Source organism: Littorina saxatilis, linkage group LG1, assembly GCF_037325665.1.
Source record: "Littorina saxatilis isolate snail1 linkage group LG1, US_GU_Lsax_2.0, whole genome shotgun sequence".
NCBI lineage: Eukaryota > Metazoa > Mollusca > Gastropoda > Littorinimorpha > Littorinidae > Littorina > Littorina saxatilis.
In genome coordinates, this window is record NC_090245.1 from 34639434 (window position 1) to 34664220 (window position 24787).

A 24787-nucleotide genomic window follows, 5' to 3' on the forward strand; every position below is an offset into this window, starting at 1 on the left:
TTACACAGCCATTGTTTTGAAAAAGGAGCATTATTCTTACACAGCCATTAAAAACCCTATCAGTTCTGTCAAACATTGTTTCTTTTGACCTCCCACAGAGGACCCAATATGTTTTCACGTGACCTTTGGCAGTAGGTACATAATAATGCAGATGCAAGATAAGTGGGTGACACAATGGGTTTTAATTCTTATTTTCAATATATTTTTCTATCTGACTCTTTGAAGTTGGGGGAATACACCTGAATATTTTTGTCAGATGATTTCTGTGCAAAACAACTTGTCTTTTACATGTATTTGCTCAGGCTGTTCCAACACTTGGCACCAACATATACCTGTGTCTGCGTGCCTGCTTGAAAAACTTTGAAGTACATGTACATGGTTTCAGAACAAAAAAACAAACAAGCTACATGCTGTATGATACATCTCTCTCTCTCCTCTCTTTGTGTACGTTTTGAGTCAGAAGTTCTATGCTTTATCTCATGTGCACAAAAACTTTCCCATTCATGACTCAAAACAACAACATTTATTCGGGAATTTATTTGACACAATAAATTGCAGTCGACACAATAAATTGCAGTCGGGGAAAACACTTCTCCGATTGTAACAATCACACCTTCACGCATCTTCACAACAGCCAGCGTTTCTGAGGAATGCGACAACGTCTGTTCCTTGCAGAGGATGGTTCAGTTGGCGGCGTAGCCAGGAGGATACTGGATGTTGACGCCGGCAGGACAGCTGGGTGTCTTGCAGCACTTGCCAGGAGCAGGACCCTGCATGCTGCACTGTGAGGGTAGGTTGAAGGTGTAACACCTGCAACACAGCGAGTAGATTGCAAGAAGAGTGGTACTGTGGTACCTGCGATGTAACCAGTGTAAGGCCCCTCTGATAAGAGGACACCTCTCGTGAAAGGACACTTTGTTGTCACTTTGTCTAGTATACCAAAATGTACCTGGGTCACGACAGGTCACCTGCAATGTAAGGACACCTGGCTTATCCCAAGGGTGCCTTTTCATCATAGGTACCACTGTATCCCCATTTTAGATCTCAAAGTCTAAGAAAATCTGTTCTTAAAATGGAGGGAGTGTTATGGTGGAGGTGTTGTTTTTTCTTGTTCATTATTTATTATCACGTTGCCTGGAAATTCATGAGGTAAGCTAGCAGCAACAAGAGTCGTGCATCTAAAGAGGGTGGATATTTCCAAAGGTTATGAACAGAAACTGAGAAACAGGGTCTTAAACTTGGGCTAGGGGGGGGGTACCAAAATTTGAATTAAGTCCTCAAACGACACCAAGAAACTGGGTCCCACTCTGCCAATTACATTCTCGTGTACATCAGGCCAGCACTCTACAAGGGCAAGGGCAACACTTCAGGACTTCTCTCTCAGGCTTATAGAAGCTTTGAATTGGGTAAGCTGCTACTTACGGGTCATTGCAGTTGTACTGGCCCTTGCTGGCGTCTACACATGTACACCTGAATGTACAACCGTCATTCCACGACTGGCCCTGGCCGTACACCTGGCCTTTGTACGCACATCCCATGCCTGGAAAAACACAAACAACAAAACACAGACATACTGAGAGACACCTTCATACTCTACTAACTCAGATCAGAGCACAAAGAAAGGATATCTAAAAGAAAACAAATAACAATAATTATTAAGTGTGTGTGCTCGGCGTGACGTCTATGTCACGGAGGTCTAAAATACAGGTACCTGATTCCTTTTCATGAAAACTACTAGTACCAGAAGTTGTTTGTCTGTTCAGGAGCGATTCACAGAAAACCGCTGGACAGATCTTCCCGAAACTATACATGTAAATTCTTCTAGATGGTATTCCCAGATTTGTTCCCCATTTTTTCGATAAATGTCTTTCATGACGTCATATCTGGCTTTTCACAAAAATTGAGCTGAAGCGGCACTGTGGCGACCACATTTTTTAATCAAAACTCAATTGACATTTTGGTGAAACGGTCCGGACTACGGGATTCCATTTTAGCTTCGAAGCTTTAACAATTGCATAGTTTTTTCAGTCAAACATCAAGCTGATTTTACGCTATCATTCCAGCACCCTGCTTCTTTCCATCTGCATGTAAACCAGAAGGGTTATCATATTCATCATGGTCATCTATTGACCAGAATCCACCCTGAATCCTCGACAGCTCATGGGGTGCAGTCATAGCTTGTGAGGAATACTTTTTCACGATTGAAAAGTTCAGAATGGTCAACTGTAAATAACTGCACTTCGTTTATGTAACAGGAGACTCACTGAAGTACGTTTCGGTACAGAGCTCGAAAAGAACACCATATTTTTAAGTATCGCCCTTTACCTCCATAGCCGAATGACAATGGAAAACGTGTGTATGATTTTATTCCAAACCCAAGAAAGTGCTTTGAAATGCTAACGGAGTCGATTTATTTGACGGAACGCGCATTAATCACTCATTCGCACCAAACTGCGTAGGTAAACTGACATTGACATTAGGATTCGATCAAACTTTGGCATAAAAACACCCTTTTTGTTAAAAATAAATAAATAAATAAGCTGCTAAAATGTGGTAAATAGGTTACACACTGAGTCTAGGTGAATTTAAAAATAGTGGTCTTAATTTGCGTTCATAAATAATAATCATTATAATGAGGGTATTTATATGGCGCAAATCCTAAAATAGTTTGAAGCGCCTTACAATCAATCTTAAACATAATAATCTTAATTACAGCAACAACACAAAATCTTTCAATAAATAGAACAAGTCGCGTAAGGCGAAATTACAACATTTAATTTAGTCAATCTGTCGAACCCACAGAATAAAACTGAACGCACTGTATTTTTTTCACCAAGACAAAACAGCTTCGTCAATCCACGTGGCAAGGAAGTCGCTCAATTTTCCCGTGCAACACGAAGTGAAACTGACATGCAAGAAGAGTAAAATAGCGTACTGCGGTAAGCAGGGAAGCGCGCTTTTCTGTATTCTTTTTAACTTTCTGAGCTTGTTTCGAATACATATTACACTGCCGAACTAAAGTTAAGGGCCAGAAGAAGAATCATCTCTCATAACACAACAAATCAAAGCAACACCTTCAACCCTTGAAATGTTTTAATACGACATGTAACCGTTCGAGTCATGTAAACAAAATCACCAACAAAGAAATTTCATTTGCGCAGCAACCGTCGGAAGTACCCCACCCCCCTTTCGAAAAGTGGCAAGAAAGTTCTGTCAGTTTGTTCAAGTTCAGTAACGGGTGTGGCCACCCCGGGCTGCAAGGCATTCACCGATCCATGAGCGCATTGAGTTTACATGGTTCTGGAGCATCTGTTGAGGGATTGCCGTCCACTCCTGCTGCAGGAATCGGAAGAGCTGGTCCACATCAGCAGGTGGGGGGTGATTGTCCCTCACCCGGCGTCCAATGATGTCCCAGAGGTGTTCTATGGGCGCCAAGTCGGGGGATCGGGCTGGCCAGTTCATCCTCACAATCTGCTGACGCTGCAGAACATCTTGGACCACCCTAGCGCGATGAGGGGTCGCGTTATCGTCTTGGAGCATAGCGCCGGCACCCATGGCTTGCAGTGTAGGGATGATTTGAGGCCTCACGATTTCATCCCTGTACCGCACGCCGGTAAGATTGCCTCTAATACGGTACAGGGGGGTCCTCCCGTGCAGATGGAAGCCAGCCCACACCATAACTGAACCGCCTCCATACCTGTCATGTTCCTGGACACAGGCATCGATGAAACGTTCACCCGGACGTCTCCAAGCGCGTATGCGGGCATCACAGGAAGAGAGAGTGAACCGGGACTCGTCTGTAAAGAGTACCCTGCCCCACTGCTGTCTGTTCCAACGCCGATGGTTGCGGCAGAACGTCATTCTGGCTCGGCGATGACGTGGTGTGAGGGGCGGACGGACGACAGTTCTCCTTGAGTGCAGGCGCACCTCACGCAGACGACGGGTCACAGTCATGCGACTGATGGTGACGTTGGTAGCGGCCCTGAAGTTGCCTATCAACGTCCTGCGGGTGTTGGTTCGGTTACGTAGAGCCAAGAGCTGGAGGTAGCGATCGTCTCTTCGATCTGTACATCTTGGGCGCCCAGACCGAGGTCGCTCAACAGCACTTCCGGTAGTCTGGAAGCGTTGGTGGAGCCGCTGAATAACAGAGTGGCTCACTCCTAGCCGTCTGGAAACTTCTCTGCCAGACACGCCGTCCTGCAGCCATCCCAGCGCCCGTCCTCGATCCAATGTTGTCAGTTTCGTTCTTGGAGGCATGCTTACTCAGAGCTCTGGTGCGCGCCCCTAAATACCCATTCCTGTGCAACTTTCATGGTTTGCTCGTGCACCATGCCAAACACCGACTGCAATACTGCTTCTTCAGCAAAAGTGGAGCAAATTTAATAGGAAATTATCGTGTTTTGACAACCATTTCACTGCCCCTAAAAACGGTGTTGCTGAACTGCAATGCGTGCAAAACAAGGTCAGGCAGTGCAGCAGTGAGACAGGCTTCTGGAAAACCCAAGTTGGCCATTTTTTCGTCATGCAGTGTTGGCATAAAAAATAACAACGGAAAGCTGCGCAAATGTTTTTGGAAACAGGAAATGATAAGGAATAAGATTAAATCATTTTTGGATCGATTTCTTAAATAATAATCGAAGTACTAATTAACCTATTTTCGTTAATTGTGATCACATTTTAAGAGTAAACATGACATATGTATATATTTTTAGATTCAAAATTTGATGAAGAATACGATGCAATCAATTTTAAATCTTTTTGCGAAAATTCGATTTTAATGACAACTTTAATGAGCAAACTCATTAATTAATTTTTAAGCCTCCAAGCTGAAATGCAATACCAGAGTCCGGGTTTCGTCGAAGATTACTTGACCAAAATTTAAACCAAATTGGTTGAAAAATGAGAGCGTGACAGTGCCGCCTCAACTTTCACAAAAAGCCGGATATGACGTCATCAAAGATATTTATCCAAAAACTTAAAAACAAATTCTGGAGATATAATACTCAGGAACTCTCATGTTAAGTTTCATGAAGATCGGTCGAGTAGTTTCTCAGAATCGCGTTATACACACACACACACACACACACACATACACACACACACACACACATACACCACACCCTCGTCTCGATTCCCCATCTATGTTAAAACATTTTGTCAAAACTTGACTAAATGTAAAAATGGAAAAGAACCTTGCTGAAGATAGCATTTATCTTGATCCCGGCGTTAACTTAGATTAATTTTCAAATCCACTGAGATTCCATGTGTAGCCTCTACGTATTTCCCTCGGTGTTCATAACATTTTATCTCACGACCGAAGGAGAAATTGATGCTTTTTAAACAAGCAAAAGACGAGCAAAAGAGACAGCAAGTAATTATAATTATGTTTGCGACTATCTCCACGTGTCCAAACCAATACTCTCTATTGTGTATGAGTACCTTATTTGTATAAATACTATTCAAGTTCCCCGGCACTTACTGTTTCCGCTGATAACTCCTCCAGTACCGGTACCAGTGCCAGTCTGAATTCCCGTGCCAGTTCCGGTTTGTGTGCCAGTCATACCAGCTTGAAGAATGGAGAAACATTTCGTGAGGACAGTATTTCGAAAATAAATCACTCGATCAATATAAATGTTGTGATATTTCATGTCCTGTGATTGTTTTTCGCAATACCTCGAGTCAAAGATATTTCGTCAAACTTTTAAAATAAAACAGCTGGCACGAACACATACGAACAGACATAACATACAGTATTAAGTACACTGAGCACAAAAAGTTAGGGATATCACATTATTTTCAGTGGTGTAACTCAGATGGAAAACAGCAGTGTTTAGGTCAGAAACATGTGTTTTTGAAGATCTTACTTTCTTCTGCTCAAAAATGGGTTAATTAGATTTGAGCAATATAGGGTATGACGTCACACGGCCTTGACCACACAAACATGGTGTTTTTGACAACATGATTTACTTTGAGCCGTCGAAACGGTGACCAAAGCTGAACGACACTTCACACATGTTTACATAAGTGAATTTTGTTTAGTCTTATCTAACAGGGCATACATCTAAAAAATATTCCCGGAGCAGCCTCTCAAAATTACACAGGAAGATGATGTGCTCAGTGTATTAGATCTGTGCACTAGCGCGCACACACAAACACACACACACACACACACACAATCAGGCACACACACACACACAAGCACACACACAAGCACACACACACACACACATACACAAACAACCAGGCACGCACGCACACGCACACACACACACACGTACATTCACACACACTACACGCACGCACGCACACACTCACGCACACAAAAACACGCACACACAAACACACTGATGCGCGCACACTCCCCCCCCCACACACACACACACAGTCAGCACACAACTTACTCATGCAGTACATGCAGCAGTTCTCCTGTACCCACTTAGTGTACTGAGGATCGGTGCATACAGATTTGCCATAGGCCTCACAGGTCTGCATCTTGTTGCCAAGACAGGGACCTGCAAATCATCACGGTACCATCATGGTCAGTATCACAGCACATGGGCGCTACGTAAATCGAGTCTGTTCTGAGGTTTTTATTTTTATTTATGTATTTATTTATTTATGTTATTTCATTTCATGTTGGCGTTCCAAGAGTAGTATAATGCTGTCCCTCAAATGGACATATAATTACAGCTTTTCATTTATGTTATACATAGATGTTTGTTAGCTGTATGATATCTGGATTTTCGCCTTGACGCGTACGTAGGCCTACCTGTCATTGTTCCAGTGCCACCTCCAGTAATAGTTCCAGTGCCGCCTCCCCCAGTGATAGTTCCAGTACCAGTTCCAGTACCTCCCCCAGTAATGGTTCCAGTGCCAGTTCCAGTACCTCCCCCAGTGATAGTGCCAGTTCCAGTCATGGTTCCAGTGCCAGTTCCAGTGCCACTGGCTTTTGAGAGAAGCAGCAATTTGTATGAGAGCATAATTATATGTCACCTGAGGGCAGATAGTTGGGAATCCAGGCATTTTTCTCAGACGCCCTTTTCTTTTTCTTTTGCATTTGTTAAACATCTTGCCCGGGCTTATCACCTGTAACCTCAGTATCTGGAAATCCCAACAATCACCAGAAGCTTAGTGTTCATTGTATGGAGAAAATAGATCGTTTCCCTTGACTCCCCGCATTTTTCCTTGGGTCATTTCAGCTTATACTGTTGGCTCTCATCACGTCTTTGCGTCAAACAATTGGAAACACTTGTCAAAATACTCCCGCATGTATGATGTCCTTTGGAAGTGTTCTTCTTTGGGAACTGAATTTCATCACTTGCTGGGGATTGCCGCACGATACATGGTACACCAGAATGGCCCAAATCCCTTTTGCTCTCTCTCTCTCTCTCTCTCTCTCTCTCTCTCTCTCTCTCTCTCTCTCTCTCTCTCTCTCTCTCTCTCTCTCTCTCTATCTTTGTGTAGCGTGAGTTTGTTTACTTTCTTTAATTTATGTCATGTCAGACTCTCAGTAGTCTTTCGCGGTCAAAAGCCCGAGATCTTTAACGAGCGCAGACAGTGAGAAAGAAGGGCATTCGAGCAAAAGAAAATCCACTCCCTCTGCAAATCAAATGTTCAGGCTGAATTGATCTTTCTTTTGCAGTGCATATAGCGTGTGTGCCACCCCTCCCCTGAACAAACAATGCAAACCAGTGACATACAGTCTGTACACAACTTACTCATGCAGTACATGCAGCAGTTCTCCTGTACCCACTTAGTGTACTGAGGATCGGTGCATACAGCTTTGCCATAGGCCTCACAGGTCTGCATCTTGTTGCCAAGACAGGGACCTGCAATTCATCACGGTACCATCATGGTCAGTATCACAGCACATGGGGTGCTACTTACATCGAGTGTGTTCTGATCTATGAAATGGCAAATGGAAACAGAGGTGTTAAACAAATATTTATTTATTATCTTTTTTTATGCGCAAAAAGAGTAGTAAGCCCTATAATAATGTTGTCCCTCCAATGGACATAGGGTTACTGTTACACAGTTAGATTAACGTACATATGTTTGTACTAGATGAATACCCGCTTCGCCGGGTACCCCGCTTCGCCGGGAAGAAGTAGAGCCGAATACCCGGCTTAGCCGGGTACCCGGCTTCGCGATTGACGCCACACGAAGGAAGGGAGATAAACGCGCAAAACACTGGTAAAGATAAGGAAGAGTTACTGGGAATGGATGTACAGAAAAACCAAAATCGGTTCAGCGCTGCGCGCTGAGAGCACGTGTTGAACATTTTCATCGACCAGATTGTGTTTTGGGTCTACCTGAATATGCCCACCAAATTTTAAGCAGATCCATCGAGAACTTTGGCCGTGCATCGCAAAGTGACAGACAGACAGACACACACACACAAGCCGTATATAGATATAGAAGCTGCATGCATCTTGACTTTCAATGTACGTACCCGTCATTGTCCCAGTGCCACCTCCAGTAATGGTTCCAGTACCTCCCCCGGTGATGGTTCCAGTACCGGTTCCTCCCCCAGTGATGGTTCCAGTTCCGGTTCCTCCCCCAGTGATGGTTCCAGTTCCGGTTCCGGTTCCTCCCCCAGTGATGGTTCCAGTTCCGGTTCCTCCCCCAGTCATGGTTCCAGTTCCGGTTCCTCCCCCAGTCATGGTTCCAGTACCGGTCCCGGTTCCAGTTCCACCAGCTGTTGAGAGTAATGTGAGAAGATGATTAAAAAATAATAACATTGCAAACATTCTTTAACATTTCTGAACAAAGATACGAAGGAAAACAACCAATAAATCTTTATTCTGTGACTGAAACAGTCATTGGCCAAAGTAGCTTCTATTGTGCGTGTGCGCGTGTGTAGTGTGTGTGTGTGTGTGTACAGACATGGGGAGACGTGGTCCTCGGGGTGGCATCACTGCTGATCCCTCTCTCTGTGTTTGATGCAGGTGTGCGTGTGTGTGTGTGTGTGTGTGTGTGTACAGACATGGGGAGACGTGGTCCTCGGGGTGGCATCACTGCTGATCCCTCTCTCTGTGTTTGATGCAGGTGTGCGTGTGTGTGTGTGTGTGTGTTTTCTTTTAATAAATATAGGAAAAGAATTTCCTTTGTTATTTTCGGGCCGTTTGTCCAGTCTTCGCCAAGACTTTCGAGTAAAAACTGACAAGGTCATCCGAGCCCAAAAAGCATTTGATGGTTCAGGAGCCACGCCGGAGCCTAAGTTTAATTTTTTTTTCGACCGAGCAAGGTAAGTTACCTCCTGAATATCTAAATGGACCGAGCTTGTAGAACTGAATGCAGTACTTGACGCATGGTCGTGAACTGGTAAACTTTGTTTTGTAGAAAAAAAAGATGGCACACAACAAACACACACACACACACACACACACACACACACACACACACACACACACACACACACACACACACACACTACACACACATACATACACACAAACACACGTTACATCACTTACTTCTGCAGTAGATGCAGCAGTTGTCCTGGACCCATTGTGTATACTGAGGGTCTGTGCACACGGCGGTGCCGTAGGCGGCACAGTTCTGCAGCTTGTCAGCGCAGGAGCCTGTAATGTGTCAAGGGGATGCAAATCAACGTCACACGTACCTTTCCTATACTGTTGACAGCAGAGAGATTGCCAATTGAAACATCACACCTTATCTACACCGTGGACATCAAAGGTATTGCACATTTGCAAATGAAAATTACACCTGATCAATACCTTTGACACCGAAGAGATTACACGTGAATATTACACCTAATCCCTATTGCTGGCATTAAAAAGATTGCAAATGAACATCACACCATATAGGAAACAATTGACTATCTCAGACCAGGCTAGTGTATTACATGTATGGGATAAGGCCGTCCCTCCACCTGGAAATCTTCCACAAATCCACTCCATGCCTGCTTTCTGTGCAGTGTTTTGATCAATTAGTTTCTTATATTTCTTGGGACATTCGTCCATAAAAACTATTTAAAACACTGCACAAAAAGCAGTCAGGATGTTGATGTCAGGATGTTGATGTCAGGATGTTGATGTCAGGATGTTGATTCTTGGTAGGCGTTCAAATGGAGGTATGGCCTTATGCCATGTAAATCCCTGTCCAGATCTAAAATGGTCACCTGAATTGTTAACAAGGGAAAGACTGTGCCTTTAAACTCGGATTGTGGAATGAGTTAGAGAGAGAGATCGACAGGTGGAGACAGACAGACAGGCATACAGACTCACCAGTGAAGGTTCCACCCCCAGTGCCAGTGCCAGTGCCAGTGCCGCCTCCAGGTATAAGGATAGTACCACTACCGGTTCCGGTGCCTGTTCCAGTTCCACCTCCTGGTATGAGGATAGTACCACTACCAGTTCCGGTTCCTGTTCCTGTCCCAGTGCCAGTTCCGGTTCCACCTCCAGGTATCAGTATAGTTCCGCTGCCTGTTCCGGTCCCCGTCATTGGCACACCTGTACAAAAGTGTAAATCAAGCAGTTGGTGAACACTTGTAAATATATATATATCTATCTAAACATCGTAATGACAGAATGCAAGAAAGCGTATATGTATATATATATATATATATATATATATATATATATATGCATGTGGTGGACTAATGTGCCAGCGTCAGGTATATCAGTTTTGTGAACTTTCTTTTCGTGTTCAAGGGCCATAACGTAATTAACGGGCAACATGATGGACTGTTGACGGACACACTCCATTCTGGTCAATGTTTTATGTTGTTTATTGTGATACAACACACCCGAGTTTCTCGTAATTGAGATAATAAAGTGTTCTAATAAAGTGTTCTATGTTTTTGAATTTTTTTTCATCATATGTTGCGATTTCTGTGGTCAAAATGATTATTGATTATTTGATACATGTATAAATGTGTCTCCAGGAATATGTTTTGTTTTAATCTTGTGTCGATACTATTTAGTTCTGCCTCGTTATTAGCCATTGAGTATAACTGTTTTATCATCATTGCTTTGTTGTTGTTCGTTAGCCATTTACGTTGAATGACTTGTTATACATTGACATTGATAGTTTTATTCTTCTTCTTCTTCGTCGTTCGCTAGTTAGTTTTTATCATAAGAACCTTTTCTAATTCCTATTAACTCGATGTTCTTTAACTATATTTATACATAAATGCATATATTGTAAAGCAGTATGCATTGTTAGAGGATTTTTTAGTAGCAGTGTTTAAATGTCGAAGCTGCTTTTCCCATTTTTACCCAAGAGACCGACTGTATATTGTGTTATTGTATTTGTCAGACTTGATTGTACCAAGTCCCTACACATGTTGTATAAATGCGCTTAGAGCCAAATATTTTTGTTTTTTGTAAGGGATAGGCGCAATATAAATACACTTTATTATCATTATTATTATTAAGAGCATCACAAGACTGTTTTCCATTACTTTCCGTCCGTTTTACGATGTGCTATCATTGATACTTCCTTGAACATTTAGAACTTCAGCTTGAAGTGGGATTCAGTGAGCACAGTAAAGAATGTTTACATTTCGGTCAAGTTTGACCTCGCGTTTCTCCAATCAGAGGGTTTTTGTCAACAAAGTCCAAAGTCGCAGAAATGGCCACAGATAGCTAAATGGTGGCCAGCCCTGTCCGCGAAGGGCATGTGCCTCTACACACTCACCACAGAGGCCGCAGGTGCGTCTGCAGTTTGTGATGGCCCAGTTCCGGTACTGGGTGTCGCTGCACACAGCTTGACCATAGGCAGCACAGTTGGAGATTCCATCACCACACGTGCCTGTACCTGTACCTGTATGTAGGGAAAAACTGCGTTGTCAACGACATATATACAGTTTTTACATGTCATAAAATCACATTTCTGATTTAAACAAATCCCTGTCCGGTTTCCTAAAATGTCAATATTCCCCTCCAAAATGAAATGCTACAAGATACATTATTTCATGTCCAATTTCATTAATTGCCTCCAAGAAGATGTCTTCTTTATTCCATTTCTGCACATACTCCTCTCCCATAAAGTTGTTATGATTGTTGAGAGTGTTAGCTGTGTATGTTTGTATATATATAGTGTGTATTGCATATATGATTATTATGTGAACAGTACATGTGGTGATTTGTGTCTGTATGATTAATTTGTTTTATGTAGGTTGTACTTTTAATTGTTCTATTCTATATATATAATTATGTTCTTTTGTAAAGGGCCTAGAGCCATAGGTTAGGCACTTAAAATGTCCAGTTATTATTATTATTATTATTATAAGATGAAATGGTACAAGATTATTTTATGTCCAATTTCCTTAATGATTGTCTATTATCCCACGAAAAGATAAAATGCTACAAGATAAATTATTTCATGTCCAATTTCCTTATTTGTCTGTTTTCCCAAGAAGATAAAATGATACAAGAAATCCTGCTGGGATCATCCTAATGCCAAGCCAGTTGTTCTGACTTTGACATTTCTCATCTGCTGTCCCTGCATAGCCCCGGGACGCACTTAACTTTTTGATGATATATCAGAGACAGCAGAGTTACTGTTTTTGAATAATTATACGACTGTTACACTTTTTTTGGACAATCACCAAACAAAAACTATGATAAGAGAAACATAATTATTTTCTTTAAAGGGGTGGGCTTGGAGGGGGGGGGGTTGGGTTGGGCGCAGGGGTGTCCAAAAGCACATGAAGACCGCGCATCAATAGAGGATTCGCTGAGTTTGCAAAATTGTCATATATATATCTTGCCTATGATCCCCACACGATATTGGATTCAGCAAACACTGAACACATTAATAAACCTGTATTCACATAAGCAACTGAACGTAAACTAAACTGGAGGAGTAAAACAGAAAAAGATCAAGCAGAGAAGCGCACAGCGAACTTGGCAAGAAAAACAAACGAAAAATAAGGTCTTTATTGTAACCGAGCGCCCGAAGCCGGCACAACATCACCTTTGGAGGCAAAGCCATTCAAACAGGATGGAGATTTTCAGCTAATTTCTTTGCCATACAAAAATTGCTATGGGTACACAAAGGTTCCCAAGAGCATATAAGGAAACAGCAGCAGCCAGACCCCATCACAAACAGAATTCAATTGATGACAGGTACAAGAAACGTCGTGCCCATGCTCAAGCCCTCAAACCCGGCAGACAACTCTGCAGAGAGTCTGCTGTGAAGGTGACAAACCTATATTATGAATGAAACTTTTCTGTTCTTTGTTGATGAGAGCTTTGCAGAGAGTCTGCTGTGAAGGTGAAAAAGCTATATTATGAATGAAACTTTTCTGTTCTTTGTTGATGAGAGCTTTTTGAATTCTAACACGACGGGTTTGCAAACCATGGGGGTAGAAACCTTTATAAAGTGTTGGAAGCAAGAGAAAAGTGTCGTGTCTCGCTCAATGCTCAGCAAAACAAGACTCGTGACAAGCAGTTGTCCGAAGTATGGTCATACATCCATTGAAAGCATTGAAGCAATGAGAAGCCCACAGCAAAGCAAAACAAGCCTTTTCCTTTTCTAAATTTTCATCAGACCTGTACCCGTTATGGTTCCCGTTCCAGTACCAGTTCCTGTTCCAGTACCAGTTCCCGTTCCAGTGCCAGTTCCCGTTCCAGTACCTCCAATCCCAGTTCCCGTTCCAGTACCTCCAATCCCAGTCCCCGTTCCAGTACCAGTTCCCGTTCCAGTTCCCGTTCCGGTGCCTATTGGAGGTATTAGATATCCTCCTGTACCAGTACCTGTGCCAGTGCCAAGAGGCGGTATTTGATAACCACCAGTTCCTGTGCCAGTTCCAGTTCCTGTAACGGTTCCAGTGCCAGTTCCTGAACCCCCTGGAAAAATTAGTTGAAAACCTGGATCAGGGCCACTTCCAGCTCCGCTATTCCGGTGCCTGTTCCAGAGCCTATTCAATATATCGTATAAAAGCATTGTGTCTCACCGACACACATATTTGATATAAAGGGATTTCATTTTCTTTCTTTTACTTCCTCGTCCTCTTCTTCGTCGTCGTGTTATGAAATAGTTTGGTTTTGTTGATATCGAACCGAGCGTTAACCACGTCGGAAAGTCGCACCTGGGCGTCAAGTGGTCGTGGCCCGCAGTCGGCCAGCTCGATTGTTCGATTGACTATGTTCAAAAATTAGAAATGTAGTGTAATAAATTGTTAGTATTTTGTGCTAAACGTAACATACCGGTTATGGTTCCCCCTCCAGTCATACTTCCTGCAACACGAACAACGACCAGAATGACTTCATGTACCACGGGCCTATCAGTCTCATCTAATCATTTTATTTTATTAGTTGTATAAACTGCATCCATGTATAGTTTGACATAAGTCGCAAAAAGGTTCAAACAGTAGGTGACAAAAAAACAAGAACTGAAAAGGTTAAGCCGACATTAAGTTTCAGTTTCTATCCTTAACTTTGTTCAGTATTACAAATTAGACTAAAAGAAAGGATTTCTTAAATAAATAGGCCCAACGTGCATAAAACATCAAGCGCCCTTGAGGGTTTGGGATACACGCCGGCTAGTTTGAGCCCATTTAGTTAATTCTGCTAAAAATTTTTTTTAAAAAGGCACAAAACAGTATTTCTTACAGCTGCAAATTGACTGAAAGCACCCTGGGGGTTAAGAGACGATTTTTTTTTATGGGTGATATGTTTTTAATTTGTTCACCAATCCGTTGATTTCACCCACGTCCCGTTGATACATGCCTTGGCAACCCGCAGAGCATGGGAAGACAAGAAGGGCAAAGCCCATACGACTCACATGCTTGACCTTGACCTTTACATGACCTTGACCTTCAGCTAAACCTAGCAATGACATACACTAAGAACTGCTTTACACATTTTTCCTACCAAAATACATGTGACCTTGACCCAAGGTCAAGGTCATCCAAGGTCATGCAACACAACGCTGTTAATTCAAGACATAGGAAGTACAATGGTGCTTATTGGCTCTTTCTACCATGAGATATGGTCATTTTTAGTGGTTCACTACCTTATTTTGGTCACATTTCATAAGGGTCAAAGTGACCTTGACCTTGATCATATGTGACCAAATGTGTCTCATGATGAAAGCATAACATGTGCCCCACATAATTTTTAAGTTTGAAACAGTTATCTTCCATAGTTCAGGGTCAAGGTCACTTCAAAATATGTATACAATCCAACTTTGAAGAGCTCCTGTGACCTTGACCTTGAAGCAAGGTAAACCAAACTGGTATCAAAAGATGGGGCTTACTTTGCCCTATATATCATATATAGGTGAGGTATTAAATCTCAAAAACTTCAGAGAAAATGGGAAAAATGTGAAAAATAGCTGGTTTTTTAGACAACATTTATGGCCCCTGCGACCTTGACCTTGAAGCAAGGTCAAGATGCTATGTATGTTTTTTGGGGCCTTGTCATCATACACCATCTTGCCAAATTTGGTACTGATAGACTGAATAGTGTCCAAGAAATATCCAACGTTAAAGTTTTCCGGACGGACGGACGGACGGACGCCGGGACGGACGGACGGACGACTCGGGTGAGTACATAGACTCACTTTTGCTTCGCATGTGAGTCAAAAAAAGGCTGCCCCGGCGGATGTCGCCGTTTTGATGACGTCATGTGAAAACAACTCAGTGATACAAGTCGCATTTCAAACGAAATGTTACACCCCGTTTCAACACATTAGGTTTAACGGAGAAATCAGAACCTAAAAAATAAAAAAGTCAAGATATTGTCCACCACCTCACCGCACAGTCCGCAGTATTTGGCGCAGTTTTTGCGTGCCCATTGTGTGTACTGCCCAATACACGAATTGTCCCCGTATTGGGCGCAGTTGGAGATGGCATCGGTACAGCTACCAGTCATTGTGCCACCGCCCGTTCCGGTTATGGTTCCACCGCCAGTACCGATAATGGTTCCACCTCCATTACCCGTTATGGTACCACCTCCTGTACCGGTTATGGTTCCACCGCCTGTACCAATTATTCCTCCAGAGGTACCACCTGGAACGGGAAAAAAGCTAAGTGTGAATCTCGACTGATGCAGTATCCTTTGCTGTTGAAAGCAGCTGCTGTGACTTTGAAAAGATGTAATTAACTTCTGTCCACCCTCTGAATAACATAAATAGTTCTTGTAGTAGTAGTAGTAGTAGTAGTAGTAGTAGTAGCAGAGACATACATCTATGTCTCTGGTAGTAGTAGTAGGAGTAGTAGTAGTAGTAGTAGTAGTAGTAGTAGTTGTAGTTGTTGTAGTAGTTGTAGTAGTAGTAGTAGTAGTAGTAGTAGTAGTAGTAGTGGACTGAGTAGCATTAATGGTGCTAGTAGTGCCTCAATTTTATCAGTGCTTGAACGAAAACCAAGACTGTGTGGAACCGTTTTGTATCATTCAGTAAATTGTCTTCAGAAACTTACATCGTTGACAGTAGAGGGCGCAGTTGTCAGTGGCCCACTGAGCGTACTGGGTATCTGTGCACACAGCGGTGTCGTAATCCTTGCAGTTCTGTAGCTTGTCCGTGCACGTTTCTGTGTGTTGAAACATTCAAAGAGGATGCACTATGTTGTGATAAGAACACAGACGCTCTGATAACATAAGAGAATATTAGCAACAACAAAAACAAACAAACAGTTAAATCCAAATATCAGTCAAAATCAGTTAACCAGTTACATAGTCACTCACAAACTCTCTCATTTTCGATCTATGTATTTATTTATTTGCCTGTCTGTCTTAGTGTCTGTCTCTCTGTCTTGTCTGTCTAACTGTCTGTCTGTTTGTCTGTCTGTCTGTCAGTCTGTTTGTCTGTCTCTCTCTCTTTATCTCTCACTCTCTCTCTCTTTCTGTCTGTCTGTCTGTCTGTCTGTCTGTCTGTCTGTCTGTCTGTCTGTCTGTCTCTCTCTCTCTCTCTCTCTCTCTCTCTCTCCCTCTCTCGGAGGGTAGGACGTACGCATGGATCCTCCACCAGTCATGGTTCCCGATCCCGAACCGGTGTGGATGACTGAAAAACAGACCGCAGAATTTACCTTGTCAGTCAAAGCAACAAAACAACAACAACAACAACAACAACAAAAACAACAACAATGCTCGCTCATCTGGATTCTGAACGTTCAAGAAGCGAACCGCACCAAAACATATTGTCCATCTTTCTTAAACGGCATTTTGTAAGTTATTTTAACAGCGTCCAAATCAGGATTATGAAACACGTGTTTTAAAGAGGAAGAATCTTCTGCCTAGCCATCCAAGCTTTAAACTATGTGCCATTTACAGAGAGAGAGAGAGAGAGAGAGAGAGAGAGAGAGAGAGAGAGAGAGAGAGAGAGAGAGAGAGAGAGAGAGGAGGGAGAGAGAGAGAGAGAGGGGGAGAGAGAGAGAGAGATATGGACAAAGAGAGAGAGGGGCAAAGAGAGGGACAGAGATAGAGAGAGACAGAGACAGAGAGAGACACACACAAACACAGACACAGACAGACAGGCAGACGTAGAAAAGTGAGCATACTTCCCCCTTGGTGGTTGCCGGACACAGCCCCAGGAGGCATGGTGGCGAAGGAACACTGCGGCTTGCTACAGCACGGCTCGCCCGGGGGCTTCACCAGGGTGCATCCTGCCGGCAGGTTGTCGTACGTCGGGCACCTGTTGGGGCGTCATCGGCAATGACGTCACAACGGTGTTCATTTAGGCACATGTCGAATATTATGATACAATATTTTTTTTAAACAGACACACTATGAAGTTTGGGCCAGGCAAACAGGCAGAGCGAGGGGTAGGGAGAAGGAGATAGGGGAACACGATCGCTATCACATTAAGGAGGTTTAGAAACTGCGTCACATATCAGCTACGTCACCTACCAGGACACGTATCTCACATGCGGGTCACGCTGCGTGTGGTGATTAGGTACGTGTTCACGTAGCAAACCCTTCCATACGTCAGCGCAACGTATGTCAGATTTTATCAAGTCCAACCATCCGAGAAGGGTGTAAGAATGCTCAATATTTTCTGGAATCTTTCCTTCACGCTTCAGTCCATATTTCATAATTCTGGTTTGTATACATCGTAGTCGCCAATGAGTCAAGAGCATGACCCCACGAACGACAAGGCGCTGAGACTTACGTCGCGTATCCTTCTGTGGGCCTATTGAGTGTGCTCGCCTCGCTTCACTTCGAAAAGCAGACACAGAAAGCAAAATACCGCTCGTTCAAATGTATTTACACCCCCGGTATAGGGGTGTGTATAGGATTCGCTCGATGTGTTTGTTTGTTTGTTTGTTTGTGTGTGTGTTTGTGTTCGCATATAGATCTCAAGAATGAACGGACCGATCGTCACCAAACTTGGTGAACAGGTTCTATACATTCCTGAGACGGTCCTTACAAAAATTGGGACCAGTCAAACACACGGTTAGGGAGTTATTGGTGGATTAAGATTCTACAAGGACTTATAGAGGGACATATTAATGGTCAAAGGGAAATAACCTTCTCAGTTGGTGGCAGTGAGAATGGTTATTTCCCTTTGACCAACGGGGGTGTTTTTCCTACCTCGGAGGAATTTCTTGTTTTTAGTTAAATCTGTTCAGTGGAATGAATTCAATCCCTCCGGTAGAAAAAATAATGAAAAAGCTCCCCTAGAATGGGCAAATGTGTCGGTGTCTCGATAATACGTGAACACTGTGACCTTCTTTTTGACAACTTCTGAGCGTTAGATACCACGTTACGTGCATACTACACCCCTATCACTGCGGGTATTCCCACTGTCGATCGCTGTGCGTGTTTCTGCTGCGGGCGTGATCACGTATAAAACTGTTTTTATACGTGAAGGCAACGTATCTCATATTACTTTAAAATCTAAATATGAACCATTCAAATAAAGTACGAGACCTCCCCTTACAGCATTTTCCTAAATCCTGGCGCATAAACCACATTTTTCAGTTGTGTGGTTGCTTGACTAAAATTAAATAAATCGGGTGACCCGTTCCAACGGCTCTGCGATATTACAGCAAACCATGAACACACATAAAGGCATGCGCGTACGCGTACGCACGCACACACGCACAAACACACTGACACACAGACACACACACACACACACACACATATATATATATATATACACACACACGCACACAAACACTCGCACACACTGACATGGCGTCGCCCATTTCAGTACACAGACAGACAGACAGACAGACAAGCAGACAGTATGGGCACTCAACTTGTGACAAAATGAATGAGTAAGCGCAAGTAATAGTGTTCATTATTGTAAACGACTATCACTTGATGTTCGTGTGACAGGGGAGGCTACCGCTCCTTTCACAGCAGACTCTGCACCCGAGTTGTTGGCCTTTAAAAGTCAACACCCGTGGATTGTAGAATTCTGTTTGTGATGGGGTCTGGTGGTTTCCGATTGTCTGTATGTTCATGGAAACCTTCGGGTTTGCATAACAGTTTTTATAGGGCTAAGAAATTAGCCCTAACATTTTCAATCCTGTTTGATTGCACTTCGCTTCCCGAGATGATCGTAGTGTTTCGGCACACGGTTACATTCGGACGACTTGGGGAGCATGAAAGCCACGTAAGGAGCGTGGGGTAGGGGTGGAAGGAGCGCGGAGTGGGGGTGGGGCGGGGAGACTATGATTATCGAGTATACTATCAGAAATGGTTATGATCAGTATATAGCCGGGTACCTAAGGTTCCGTATCGCCTCAAACCGGCGTAGATAACTGCAGAGTGTAGCCTATGCGATCGTAACTTTGTCTGTCTGTGCGTGCGTGCGTGTGTGTGTGCGTGTGTGTGTGTGTGTGTTTGTGCGTGTGTATGTCTGTGGTAGAAACTCTAACATTTGAAGACGTCACATTTAAGGTCAACATGCGTCTTCGCATTGATACTAAAAGTAGAGAAACACGTGTCGGCGGTGTGTATTCGAAACAAAATGTGATTCATGTGAAACACATCGGCTACACCTGGAGACAACTGGAGAGATTGGCCCAGGATCGGAGTGCCTGGCGAGCTCTTGTTCAGTGGCGGCCTATGCCCCGGACGGGGTCAAAGGCATAAGTAAGTAAGTAAGTATGCTTTATTCATTATCCCATAGCTGGGTCGCTTCATGCAAGTGGAAAGCTAGCAACAACAAGTTCTGCGCTAACTGGGCTACAGCGTGTGCGTATTTAGGTGTAATCAGCCATCTACACTGTTGGCAGACTGACCGAGATCTTCTAGGTACCACGGCGGATAAACAAAATACACGGTTTGCTGTGCCGTACTAGATTTACACTCGTTGCTTTTTCAAATAGGGCCTATTGATAAGCTCGTTTTCGCTCGTAGTTCAATCTTTAAAAAGGCAGCTTGTGAAAATCTGGTACGACCCAGCAAACCCTATGTATTCTCTATTTAAAGGCACACTCAGCTTTACGTAAACCATCTGTTTCTGGTCACAGACACTGTCAGGCTTTTACACACAGTACAAACACCCTTTCGTTTAAACACTCACCGCTTGACAACATCCTAGGTGCCCTCCGTAAAGAGCGAGCATTTTTCAAAGAATGTATTTTTGTGTGGTCAGCCGGATTTACAATGAGACAAATCGGACGCCTCGTATTGGCGCTAGACCTAACTTTTAAAATCTAAATAATAAATGGACAGCTTGTTACACAAACATTCTTAAATCATAAAAGAAATCTTTTTTCATCAAGAAAAGATCAGTACAATATAACGTGCTATTATAATATAATTGCAGATACAGCGAGTTGCATTGAAATCACAAACTGACGACTATATTGTGAGTCAAAAAACGATAGTGGATCACACGGGTACACGATGGCTCAGGAGTTAGATAAACCACGAAAACTGGTGTGTGGTTTACGCGAGCTAAATAGCCATTCAAACGAACTGTGTCATTGAATGCTATTAAATGCTATTGCATGTGTGTTCCATAAGATTAGAACTGCTTTTTTCATGAGAAGATTTAAATCGTTCTGTAAACCATTTGAGACACTGAGACTGGGGCTTTAAGAAATGCAGGAATTCAAAACGTTTTGGGAACGTAAGCAGTCTATCTCTTTTTGGATTTCTTTGAGGTTCAGTGACGGGTTTGAACGGGAGCTAACACCCCATGCTAGTGATTGTGGGAAATGGTACAGGATGTGCAACGAATTAATGCTTTATGATATTCTGATGCCGTCCATCACTTGACTTACACGTTAGTGCATGTGTAGTGGCCCTGGGAAGCATCGTCACACACACAGTTGTACTGACACTGTTTGGTCCACTTCTCGCCCTGTTGGTACGCCCTGCCCTCGTACAAACAGCCGTTCCCTGAAACACACACAACAATTGTAAGAACGTGGCTGATTGCACGTACTAGTAGGCTACATGCACACTCCTTCCCGTGTAAACACGTCAGCTCACAATCACCAGGCTTTTACATGGGATAAGAACTGTCCTCTACTTGGATACATACCTAAAATCAACACCCTCAATGCTTTGGATTTTTGGTGAAATAATTTCTTAATTTACTAAATTAATTTGTCAAAAAATCCCTATGTACACAGAGGGCGCCTACGCTGTTCAGTTTTAATTTTCGACCAGAGCTGACCTGTTAACACGGAATAAAAGTGTGCCTTTAAACACGCACACGCCCTTGTCGCGCGACTCATGCCAGAAGCTTTGACACAAGCTCCTGTGGATCAGATGGAACTGCGATGTTATCATACGGTTGTCGTGTGACACAACTGAACTTAGCCTAGATTCTATTTTAGAAAATCGCTCCAACGAAACGTTCGGCAAGTCACAGGACTGTCCAGAGCGAGCACGAAAGCCCCCATCTAGCTCGATTTCTAATCGTCAAGTTAAAGGTACGACCTTTCCTCATGTCACCGATCATGTAGGGATGTACTCCATTCTGATAAGCATCACTCCACGGCTTTTGCCAGTTGTCTCTCTGACCGGACGCTACAGTCCTACGCGAATCTATCAAAACAAGAATACAGAGTTATCTCCCATATGTTTTTTGCGAGCACTGATCTAAATTTGAGATCAGTGTTCGCGAGACAAAAATGATTGCAGATTGGCCGACTTCGACAGTGATCTCCGTTCAGTTCTTCACAGTTATGATAACGACATCGTTCTAAGGTCAAAACAAGTCGAAATTTTGGGACTGCTGTCGGAAGGAGACCGTAATATATGGTTTCATCACTATCAACTGGTTACAGAAAAAATCGTCTGCTCCAGTGAGCGCCTAAACCAAACGGTTGATTATCACGAGACACTTTTGCCATATTTAGAGTTGTTTGCACAGTAAATACAGCCGCGAAAAATAGCTCGCTTGAAACTGTCTTACATATCAATTCCTTTGTAATTTGAAATTTACAAAACACCATGAAAAATCATTATCGACGATCGCGAATTTGCTTATATCAATAATACATTACAAAAAGCTCTAAATATGTTACAAAAAATCGGTTTCCTTGCCAGACAAGGAAACTCAAGGCATCCTGTCAGGGAGAGAATGAGCCGAACTCATTTTGACCTGAGTTCAGGATGGGATGTACTCCACCAGGGATCCGTTCAGGCTTTTACGTGTGATAAGAACATCCTTCCACTTAGCTACATACAGTAAATCCCATCTGTCTGGAACGATCGCCCAACTGATGGACCGACCAAAAGAGGGTCGCGATAGAGAGGTGGTCGCTATGGAAAGGTAAATCAGTAATATAGAAGAAAAGCTCGTTTGGGGTCCGTCAGGGTGGCCGTTGTGAGCAGATGATCGCTTCTGAGAAGTGGTCGCAAGGACAGGTTAACACATCAACAGACTGACTTCTTTCTGTCTGTCTGTGTCTGTCTGTCTGTCTGTCTGTCTGTCTGTCTCTGTCTCTCTCTCTCTCTCTCTCTCTCTCTCTCTTCTTTTCTTCTTTGTGCATTGACCTTGTTAATATTTGTTCACTGTTTTCATTCAAATGAGGAAGAAATCAGACCTGAGATTCCCTGCGCGGCGAGAAGAACAATGGCCAGAGTAGGCAAACACAAGGTCCGTGCCCACATAGTTAGTGTATGGTGTCGTTTGCAGCTCCCTACTGGCCGCGTCCTATATCTTGTCCGTCTTTTGTAATTCTTCCAGTCTTCCATCGCCGTACAACGTTTAAAGAGACAATGTCTAGTGGTACCTAAAGCTACCAAAAAGCAAAATTAGATTTGTTCTTTGCCATATTTTAAGAATGAAGTGCAAAACACGACTTCAAAACAGCACTTAAAAATGAAACCAAAATCATTTGAACACACACATAAAGACAGTAGCATGGCTGTGTTCATGTCTGTATGTCAACCTGTCTGCTGACTGAAAACACAAAATGAAATACAAAATGTAATCTGAACAAATGAAACGTGTGTGTGTGTGTATGTCTGTCTGTTTTTATGTCCCTGTCTTGTGGGTCTTTTTCAAAAAGACGAAATAAAAGGCCCAAATTTGAACATACAGAAGCTATTAACATTCCATGATCTAGGATTAAGCCTAAAGAATTATATCGGCATTTGTAGCAACATGTGTAATGTAATCGTACTGTGGAGTATCGTGGCGAATAGGGCAATATCTCTTTTTATTGTTATCTGCTCACTGGTATTTTTACTTTTAGCCGTAGTGGCACGCTTTGAAAACAGATCCACAGGTGGGACTCTCACAAAGTCTTTTTTCAATATTAAGAAGAAAAAGATAATGCAGATAAGGTTTCGGAGACCTCTTTGTATTTACAGGTCCTTGGCTACATTTTTATACCGAAATCGCCATTTGACCATTAAAATGCAGAGTCTAATAATATCTACAAATATCAACAATACACCCCCTTTCGATCAGGAAAGACGAAGCCAGTGTAGCCGTTTGAAAATTCATTGTAGTATTCCAGCGTAGTACTCATAGTAGGATATCCTTATTTGGAAAATGTCAAGCGCAAAACTCCTCTCAAATCCCGTGCATTTCGTGCGTTTAAAAAAAAGCGTGGACAGCGCTCCAGTGTCAAACTGTTGCTGCACTTGTTTGGGCGTGGCTATAAGCATAGTGACATGAATTTGATTGGTCAGTATTTTTAGGCAAAGCACATGTTCTCAGCAAACAGAAAACAAAATATTGGAAGCGTGAGTCACGCTACCCAAAAATAAAATCTTTTTTTACATATATATTTTTTTCTATAACTTTTTTCCCCATGGTTCATTCATCATCTGACATAACTTTTTAGCGAAATCTAACCATAAGATTATTGAAAAAAAAGCAACAATGTAGACGACCACCTTTAAACAAAGACAACAGCACAGCTATGGACAAACAGCAACAATAAAAAAAACTGTAAAAAAAAACTACTACCTACAATAGCTTGAACTTTAGAAATAAATAAATAACTCTAGGCTTACTGCTAAAAAAGGTCCGTTAGATTGAAAGTTCCATGAGATGTGTCTTCATTTTTTAAATTTGTTTTAATTTAAACTCTTTATGACCACAGGTTTTTCTCAAGCAGAGACACGTGAAACAGAACAAAGTGATCTTTGTTTGTCCTCATGACAAAAAAAACTAGCGATATACCTGCGTGAATCAAAAGGTCATGAATAAATAAATGAAGTTTAGTTGACTTGAAGAATCTCCTGCATTTGTCCAGGCTTTCACACTGCAGCCCACGCTAAATAATCAACGATGGGCTGAGATTCACTGTGAGCGAGTTTTAGCGTCAACTAAGGTGACTCGAGTCGAACCGGAGGTCGCAAAAACTCGGTCCGGTACGACTGGAGTGACGTCACCGGTTAACCAACTTTCAACCTTGCTTCCTGCGTAGGGTCTCTCCAGTTCC

At 42.8% G+C, this 24787-nt stretch overlaps 1 protein-coding gene across 6 annotated transcripts; it reads right to left on the reverse strand.

The window, feature by feature from the left end:
• Positions 1 to 522: 522 nt before the first annotated feature.
• On the reverse strand, positions 523 to 23051 carry LOC138968043 (putative per-hexamer repeat protein 5). Of its 6 annotated transcripts, none has more exons than XM_070340625.1 (18): positions 22934 to 23049; positions 21158 to 21275; positions 17471 to 17604; positions 16924 to 16974; positions 16394 to 16504; positions 15731 to 15985; positions 14181 to 14210; positions 13728 to 13820; positions 11665 to 11790; positions 10251 to 10475; positions 9477 to 9584; positions 8453 to 8698; positions 7719 to 7829; positions 6770 to 6946; positions 6402 to 6512; positions 5480 to 5566; positions 1423 to 1540; positions 523 to 810 (listed from the first exon to the last, which is right to left on the reverse strand). In XM_070340625.1, exons 1-18 carry the CDS (start codon positions 22998 to 23000, stop codon positions 684 to 686), a joined length of 2295 nt encoding a protein of 764 aa, XP_070196726.1. In that variant the 5' UTR covers positions 23001 to 23049; the 3' UTR covers positions 523 to 683. The 6 variants fall into 6 exon arrangements, with proteins under 6 accessions (XP_070196726.1, XP_070196716.1, XP_070196709.1 ...); XM_070340615.1 differs by having other exon boundaries at positions 11665 to 11784; positions 13524 to 13820; XM_070340608.1 differs by having other exon boundaries at positions 13524 to 13820.
• Positions 23052 to 24787: the final 1736 nt, after the last annotated feature.

Coding starts and splice junctions, on each gene's coding strand:
- LOC138968043 (XM_070340608.1), bottom strand. CDS start 23,000: ATGTGGGCACGGACCTTGTGTTTGCCTACTCTGGCCATTGTTCTTCTC. Junction 16,975..17,470: donor CGGCAACCACCAAGGGGGAA/GTATGCTCACTT, acceptor TCTGTTTTTCAG/TCATCCACACCGGTTCGGGA. Junction 6,947..7,718: donor CTGCTGCATGTACTGCATGA/GTAAGTTGTGTA, acceptor TTCTCTCAAAAG/CCAGTGGCACTGGAACTGGC.